This window comes from Patiria miniata, unplaced genomic scaffold, assembly GCF_015706575.1.
Source record: "Patiria miniata isolate m_02_andy unplaced genomic scaffold, ASM1570657v1 HiC_scaffold_26, whole genome shotgun sequence".
Classification (NCBI taxonomy): Eukaryota; Metazoa; Echinodermata; class Asteroidea; order Valvatida; family Asterinidae; genus Patiria; species Patiria miniata.
Window position 1 is genome coordinate 5,319,105 of NW_024037065.1, and position 9,104 is coordinate 5,328,208.

At 39.3% G+C, this 9,104-nt stretch overlaps 1 protein-coding gene across 1 annotated transcript; it reads right to left on the reverse strand.

The window, feature by feature from the left end:
- Positions 1–6,705: 6,705 nt before the first annotated feature.
- On the reverse strand, positions 6,706–7,598 carry LOC119734084. The gene is made up of 2 exons (XM_038207446.1): positions 7,360–7,598; positions 6,706–7,242 (listed from the first exon to the last, which is right to left on the reverse strand). The coding sequence occupies exons 1-2, from the start codon at positions 7,511–7,513 to the stop codon at positions 6,929–6,931; spliced, it is 468 nt and encodes a 155-aa protein (XP_038063374.1). The 5' UTR covers positions 7,514–7,598; the 3' UTR covers positions 6,706–6,928.
- Between the last annotated feature and the right edge of the window lie 1,506 nt (positions 7,599–9,104).

The window sequence follows — 9,104 nt, forward strand, 5'->3', positions numbered from 1 at the left end:
CTGCACAAAGTATTTTAGCATGGCTATTAAGATCTTTTTTTTGTTCTAAATGCACCCATTGCTGAAAAAAACAACTCCTTTTTTTCGTTTTTTTGTCTAGGATTGATAGTTATTTGTACAAATTCGATACAATTTCGTTTGCACCGCGTCTAGCAATTTGTTTATGGTGAAGGAAACAATATCCTGATCTAGTGACTAGTTCGTATACCGTAATCATTATAGGAAAAGGTTCATTTATAAAATAGTGATCCTCCTCCAGAAAAAAAATATATTACCTGTTGTCGGTCGAACATGGATACTTGGAATTTGTGTGGATTCGACACAGCCTGTTTTTTTTCTTAATTTCTCTTACACTGCCCTCGTGATAAGCTTCACATTATTCTGAATAGATCTTTTAAGACCTGGCATGGTATTTTTGTCTTGGTAAAAAACGCGTGACTCTTTTATTGCGAGTACTGCTTTTCGGGAGTGTTGTTTCAATTTGACGTGCAATCCATTCTCTTTAAGCTTGTAAACTATTAATAGAAAAATAAACATTTCTAATTGCGAGCCGGTCTTTTTTAGAAAACTGATGACATTCAAGTATTCTTCAATGGAAACGCTGTTAAACAAGTAATTACAATTTTGACCATCTTTTGTTTGGCTTCACTGTTTATTTTTGGCTTGACTAGGTGGTGTTTTTTATTTCTGTTGCCTCATTGACTCCCAGCTTCACCTTCTGAACAGTTGTGTTCAACTTGCGTCATCAAAAAAAAAAAACAATTGCATTTCTGTAGTGTTCGTTCTTTAGTGCAATCTATATTCGTTCCCTTGCTGTCATTAGAAAGTCAGGCGAAAAATGCATTGTTTGTTTCACAGGAAAATGAACTTACTGAATGATTAAAGAGACAATGAACAAGTACCACAAGCGGTAAATATGCCTTCATGGCAGCACAAACTTGAGCAAGTCTCAGTTCCCTCATGCTGCAGAGCTGTCTTGTACGCATCTGACAGGGCTTTTGATCTTGAGATGTCTGATCTTGAGGCTGCAGGAAAAATATATAAACGAGTATTAATCGACATTATTTGCAACAGTAATTAGCAGTGGCAACAAAGCATAATATTTTTATCTCAAATGGGAATTCTGAAAATGACCCTATTATCAACCCTGGGGGAGACTATAAAATGATCGTGTATAACCAAGAAACAGGCTAACAACCGACGTACATGTACTGCTGCATGGGTAAACCACTGCAGTACTGGTAGCTCTGAATGGGGTTACCACTGGAGTATACTGCCATCGGTTAATGGGGGTATCCACTGGTACTGGCAACGATTAATAAGGTAACCACTGGCGTTGGCCTACTGCACTGCCGCCGGTGAATGGGTTAACCACCGGGGTTAGACCTGGGGTACCCACTGGAGTACTAGCACCAGTAAATGGGCTAAACGTGTATGCTGTTTGCATCCAATATTAAACATATAGGAACCTTCAGTGCCTATTTTCACTTCAGTAAGTTCAGTCCCTATTACCTAAATCTGAAGGCGAACAAAATTCCTTTAAGGGGACATGTAAAACTAAGTTTAGCTGTTCAAAATGGTGAAAAAATTATCTGAAAGCAATTCGTTGTTTCATTTAAGTTTCTTTGGGTTAAACAGGATTTTTTGTCAGCTTCCCAGAATTGCAAATATCTTTAGTTTTTAACCTATAGAAGCCGTACCCTAAGTAAAAATTGCTTGAAGCAATTATACCGTTCGAATTAGATTTCACGCCAATGGCCGCCTTCCTGACAACACGCCACATCGCTCGCCTAACTACACAAAAGATACTCCGCTATGTAAGTTAAATTTGATCGTCCAAGTTATACGTACATTTTTTCATGGGTTAATTTTGCTAGTTGTCCCTCAAGACTTGGTGACACATTGTTGTTCTACCGCATTCATATCGTAACAATCCCATCGGTCACCACCTCCAGGTTTTCACCTCTCCCATTTCAGGTAGGCCTTTAGTGTGTTTATATATTTATAAAAGTGATAAAGGCCTATAGATACAAATTTTGTAACCAGAAGCTGATGCAATGCGCATACTGACGAATATTTTATATAAAGAATAATACGAGTGACGCTCTGCATATTGTACGAAAATATAACTCATGATTAATTTAGAGTAAGCACACTTAATTATTTGCTCTGAAGCAATACAGGTCAGTGTCATATAATTACTTGACAGGACTAAACGGAAGATAACAAATCGTCACCGTTTTCACGAAGAGCCACATATGTCGATTTTGAAGAAAAAGTGTTTTCGAGATAATCGCAAAAGAAGTTTCTCATATTTTAAAACTGCAAAAAATGCCACTTTGCAACAACTTTGTGAAGCAAGGAAACCATCACACTATTCTGTGTGAGCTGATTTTTTTACATGAACCCAGTAATAAGACTTAATTCAGCAGTTAATTAGTGAAAATTAATTAGTAAAGATATGCAAATTCAGGTTTACGACATATTGGCCCTTTCTGTTCAATGTGTATTTCCATAGGCGCGCGTGAGTGAAAACGGTGACGAAATGAGTATCAAGTTAACAACTCATATTTGAATGAGAAAAAAAATGCCAATACAGTTGACCTCGTTCAAGTAATATGTCATTATGATAAACAAGTGGTAGATCAACCAGTGTTCTCCAACATGTACAACAAACCTGGCGCCCCGCCATCTTTTCTGCGGCGCCCGCCATGTTTTAGAAGTCACCGACAAGCTTTAAAATCCAGCCGCCAGGTTTAATTTTTTTGACTTTACAGTGTACATTTACAACTAAATAAATTTAGAAACAAGAATGACCACTTCATTTTCGAATAAAATTGAATGACATCCCGCTGAACCCTAGTCTGTTGCTGGACCGCAGGCCTAGCCTGAGCATGCGACGTTCGTGTTGAATACGTTTGCGGAATTTGCAGCGGCCACGCACATTGCGTGCATCGTCTTTAATAGTTTTAAACATAATCTTTCGGGGCCAAGGCTAACTTTTATTGCATGTTGTATTCCATGAACTTCAGTTGTAGATAATGAGGCCTTATAATATTATACAATTTTTCTTTTGCTTACCAGTAAATTAAGCTTATAAATAAGATAAAGCTTTTGTTTCGAAACTCTAGGTCTCCGTTTATTTTCGAATATGTCTGATCGTGAATATTTTTATAAGCCATACGTCCATCCAGTCATCAGGCGAACATTTGTTTGTAGTACTCTCTGTGAAAAAAAATCTCGTTTGGGTCACGTGCATGTAGACCTTGAGAGCCGACACAGATCTGATAGGAACGCATGTGGCCACCGAAAATAAGGAATGCACTGACGACTCATGCCGTAAAAAGTTAATTCACATGTAAAACAAGCGAGGAATATGATCTGTGGAAAAGTTGCATGCCCGTTAGCGTTCGCGTAATGAGCATGAACCGGCTTCCACGACTTCGTGATATTTCTGTCCACACCGCGCCGCGCGCGCAGAAGGAATTTGGATGGCATGATGATGACCAAGTGATCTACTTAAAAAAAGTATTACTTTTGGTATTCGGGGACTTAACCACATGTCAAGCAGGCAGGGGGCGTGCTCTCAGAATCTTGATCGTAATTACCAGGTTATCGTAAGCAGGCTTACTTTAATACGCAGGCTAGCTATTTTCGGTGTAGCGCGCGTCATGGCAAAACGAAATACTCTATCGGCCTTTGGATTTGTTCCCCTGGACCCGAAAACCCCCCAAACGACCAGCAGTGCCTCCAGAGCCAGAGAAGGCAGAAGATGAGCAAGCAAGACACAAACACAGGGAGTCGTTTAGTGAGAACCGGGGCAAAAAGTCCACGTGTTTGAAGCATTGGCTTGATGAAGGTAAGCTTCCACAATACGATACAGTTATGGCAAACGCGTGTACAGTCACTGAATTTTGCTGGCGCCCACAAGTTCCCTGAAGCACTGCAGCATAGTAAGCTATGACTAACGGGCTGCAAGTACGAGGGGACACCCTCGAAATAAAAAAAAAAAAAAAATTTTAAACTTAAAATAGGGTACGTCAGATTTTATTATCATTTTCTATTAGCATTTTTATTATCCAAGCCTTTGTAAGTATTGTGGCGGGAACGACAGCTGGATTTGGGGAACGCACTAACCAGGGGATAGGAAATAAAGAGGATAGGACCTCAATTAGGTGAGGGGAGGTGCAATCGCAAAGTCGTTTAAGTAGTGGTCAGGCGGCGCGGGGAGGCGCCATAATTGCCACGATAAGTATTTATTATAACAAATTACACTTGAGCAGCTATGTATAATCTGCGGGGACATTCGTTATTAGGAAAACATATCCTAATTTATGGGCCGATTAGACTGACAAAAGTGAATAAACAAGACGACACAAGATGTGAATGAATAACAAAACAAGGAATAAATTTATTCCGGTTCGCAACAATTCATATATAAAAGGGAAACAATACCAATGAACAGAATGCAGTTAACTTACTTTTGATCTCTCAGTTTCTGAGTTAATTAACTCAGGTTATATACTAGAGCAATAAGATTACTAGTAAAATACTAGCGCTCTCCCTCCGGAGGTGCAAGCGTTATTTTGGCCCGCAACAATTAATAAAAGGGAAACAATAACAATGAACAGAATGCAGTTAATTTACTTTTGATCGCTCAGTTTCTGAGTTAATTAACTCAGGTTAATAACTCAGGTTATATACCAGAGCAATAAGATTACTAGTAAAATACTAGCGCTCTCCCTCCGGAGGTGCAAGCGAATTGACCAATCGGACCTGCAGGAGGTGTCCGATTAGGCCTATCTGCAATTAAAATCCGTCACAAGGCAGGACAACTTATTGCCTAGAATCCTTCTTTTACTGACAGGTAAAAATAAAGTTCGTTTCTAGAAATAAATGTTCTTATCGGTTAAGATGGGTTCCTTGAAAAATCCCCAGAAGTGGTAGACTAAAATATAACACGGGTACTATCTGACTATGGGCTGACACAATAGAACATTCGATGTGGCACTGTCGGCAGCAACCTGGCAAGTGACCCTAAACTAGACTGTACTTAGCAACCAACTTAAACTTCGCGCCACAGCGCAGCTCACGGCTGTTTCGCCCGTTAATAAAGTGCGCCCTCTGTTGTTCGAACATTCCCACACGTGTATGACGTCACACTGTTTATGCACGCCCTTCTGTACACGCGATGACCGTTGACCGAATACGCAGCATTTCAAAAGTCCCTATCGTACGATCATAAAACAAGACATCATACATATTCATGAATATTATCATGATGAATAATAATTTATCTGACCCCAACAAACGATTTCGAGACGCTGCGGAAGTGACCTGTGTTGTTTACGCTGATTCGATAGCGTGGTCACATGGCTTTAATCGGCGCGTTTTCACTAACGGTCGTCGAAGAGACGGTCATTTTTCTGAGTGAAAATGGCTCACGAAATGCTCCCGGTCCCCAGTGAGGAAACTTCACGAGTTATTCCCTGCAATAAAACGAGTGGTAAGTGTAGGACATTTTATCTTATTGGGGGAAGTTGTGGTGAAATATGCCATGAAATTCCGTTCCTCGATGTACTTCTGCCCCCAGTTGCGCGTGGATAGTACGCATTATGTATGGGGGGCGAAGTTGCTGTTTCGTAACAAAGCGCCAAGCGATGATCATGATGCATGAGTCGAGTACATACAGGCCTAGGTCTACAGTCAGTACATCATGTGTAGGGTGTACGTTGTTGTTGCATGGTTGTTGACATTTTGTTGACAATCTTTCGTGGTTGAGCACGCTTGCAGTGTGTATATGCTCAGTACCAAAGTGCAAAGACTAAGACAAGAGGTACATGTACAACTTGAAAGTGAAGATTTCGACATCTCAATTTTGAGCTAGGACTAAATTGCAGCATATATAAACATGCTCTTCAACATGCTCGAGTATTGAAGTATTGAAGGACTCTGCACTGCAGGCTTTCTTATTAGGCTCCTATAAATAATAAATATTATAAAGAAAAATACGAAAGCATAATGATAAAGAGGATTTTGCGTGCACTTCAAGTTTGAACATGTGACGTTTAATATCAGGCAAGTATTTAAAGTGTAATGCTGATGCACAAAGCCATAATGTTGTATGTGTTGTCATTGTAAAAAAAAAAAAAAATAAGGCCATTAAGATGCAGTTTTTCAATTCATGTAGGCCTATCTTTATTTATTTTTTTTCATGGATGCAGGCCTGTTAATGTTCAAGAAGTAAACCCACTAACCGGGGCACTAGAACTTTTTTTTTTCCCTTCGAATTTTGGATTTGGTCCGTGAGGGGCTTCAAAAAAAGTAGTTCTAGCGTCCCATCAGTTAATGGGTTTAGGCAAGAATCAAATAATTTGTCATGCTAATGTCTGCAGAAATGTTGAACTTAAACTTAAAGGGACTGGGTGAATACAAACAGACACAGAAAAGTGTTGCATAGTCATATCAATGACTACGCCCTTATTCAGTGACATATCTCATAAATCTGACTCGGTCTACTTAGTCATAACTGTGAGATAAGTCATAATTTATGGCTTAATACAAGTCATACTTATGGAAATGTTTGTAGCATGCAGTAATTGAAATTTTTTTTCATCATGTCCCTTTAATGCTGCCACACTAAACAATGATGATCAACATGAATTTATTTGGATTGAATTCTCAATGAATACTTATGGTGTTGAGTAAATTAGTCACGACCTTGAGTGACAGTGGAAGAGGTGGCTGGTATTTTAACTGTCAACACCTGCAGGGTGACACAATCCATGGAAATAACATTTCAGGATTATGATGGTCAGAAATGCAGGAAATATCTAAAATTGTGCCATTATCTTGGAAATGGAACTAGAATTAGAAACCTTAATTTTATTACAGTTGATTTGAAGCACGTGTACATTTAGCATGCTAATCAGTTCTTTTTCTTTGGCTTGGTCATTGGCTTGACGACTCTTGCTCTGACTTCTGGTGCTGTACTTATGTGGTTGCGCTTCATGATTGTCATCAGCCTCTGCAGGTCATCTCGCATACCATGAACAGCTCGGCCTGTGCGGTTAAACTCAGTGTGGATGAGTTCCCCACCCTGCTCATTGAGGAATCCAAAGCCGACCTTGAACCTTCGAAGCTGCTCAGTTGCATGGTCTTCGAGTAAGTGTAGTTTCGGTGTCACATTTTGATCGTGGAACATTTGCCGATATGTATACATGAATTCTTTGATGGCGATCTCTGCAGTTTTGGGAACAAATAAGAATAAAGCATTTTCAAAACGGCTTTTTTTTAAGAGCGTAACACAGGTAATACCAGTAAAACTAAAATGCCAGTCGTTGCACGAGGGACAAATACCTGTTCGACGGATGCTGTCTTCCTGAATGTATTCTGCATGGTTGATAGCTTGATGCACATCAGCGAATTTCAAAAATATGTCTTTGAAATTGCTACCGCAAGTTGCTGCCTGGCGAACTATGCGCTTCTGTACTGCTATGGGAATGTTGTCCATGTCTTTCAGATGTTCCTCAATCTTTTGTCGTGGAACTGAGGTTAACGCCTCTATTACTTCAAGCTGAAATTTGGAATCAACATGACAGTATGAATTATGACTTGTGATGATCTTCATTAATTAAGATATTACACATGGAGATCAAATCATTCATTACCTTGCAACATTTTTGGACATGGTTGCCCACGAATGACTTCCCGTGATATGCCTGTCTGTAGATCTTGAAAGTTGATAGCACTTTATCTAGTGAGCTCGCTACTGGACCTGTACCGTGGCTCAAGGCTGCTGTTGCTGCTTCAGTTTCCTTAAATAACAACATACACCAGACAAGAATTAACTTTGTACAAATGTATACTGTACGTGTATGCATGTACATGTAGAACAGACAAGAAATAAACAAAACTCGTAAGTCAAGTGAACAGGGAAATAAACCAAGCTATTCAATTTGACATTGTTTGTAGCAGCAAATAGTTAAGGATTTCTTTTACTTGCATGCACATGCATACATTTTAGTTTGATTGTAAGTATTATTTTTGTCCTTACATGTGTCTTTATTTCCTGTCTTAACTTTAGCGCTTCAGTAGCTGCCTGCTGACGTTCTGCATTGGGGTCATCTGCTGCCAGGTTGTTTTGAAGGAGGTGCAGAGGTAGTTCCTCCTCAATCTCCTCGAGACGTTGACGTTTCTCGGTAAGCTGCCCTTGGATCAGTTCCTGCCGTTTCACTTCAGCAATAACTTGTTCCTCAAATCTATTCGGAGAAGGCTCTTCAATTGTTTCATGTTGTGCCTGAAGTTGGCACAACTGAAGGTCAAGCTTGTGACAGGAATTTTCAAACACATCGAAGAGTTTCTTATAGACTCCAAGGGAAATATGCAGACTAGGAACAACCACCTGTAAAATGACAAAGATAAAAAAAATAGCCTCAGTTTTCTGTTTCTGATGCACTGTAACCTGACCAGCCCTAAATTTTGGGATGCATGTAGGGTTGGCATTCATATTTTTTTTTTAGTGAATGGAACAGTGACTGGAATAAGTATGGAAAAAAGGTACCTTTATACAAGCATGTCAAATCAAATACAGTCAAACACCTCCAAGTAACAAGTAACATTTGACATGTACTATGAAATATGCATATATTGTATTACAAAAATGTGAAAAAAATATAAAATACATGTGCTGTGCATTAAAAAAATACAACTATAAACTAACTTGGTCAATTTCAATGGGCATCATTGGCGCTCGAACTACACTGAAAGAGACATCTTTGGCCCTATGTTTCTTGGCGCCATCTTCTTGGAATAGTTGTAAATCAGCTGTCATTGAGCCTAGGGTTCTGGCTATACATGGACCCCGCTCTTGGTAGGAGTACTGCATGTCCTGTTTGCTGGCTTTACAGTAGATGCAGCAGTATCTTGCTAGAAAGATAAGAATTAAGAAGTACAAATTATTTCAACAAATTAATTTACTGAGCCCCCCAATTAATTTATGTTAATTCATGTTAATACATGTACATGTAGTGATAATTCTGCTTTATGAACTTACCGTTACATCCGTTGATGCCATACAACTTTGTTAGAAGCTCATAATCTCC

Excerpts from the sequence above, each read along its gene's own strand:
- LOC119734084 (XM_038207446.1), bottom strand. The coding sequence starts at position 7,513 with ATGGACAACATTCCCATAGCAGTACAGAAGCGCATAGTTCGCCAGGCA. Across the intron at positions 7,243-7,359 it reads AGACAGCATCCGTCGAACAG|AGATCGCCATCAAAGAATTC; the intron begins GTATTTGTCCCT and ends CCAAAACTGCAG.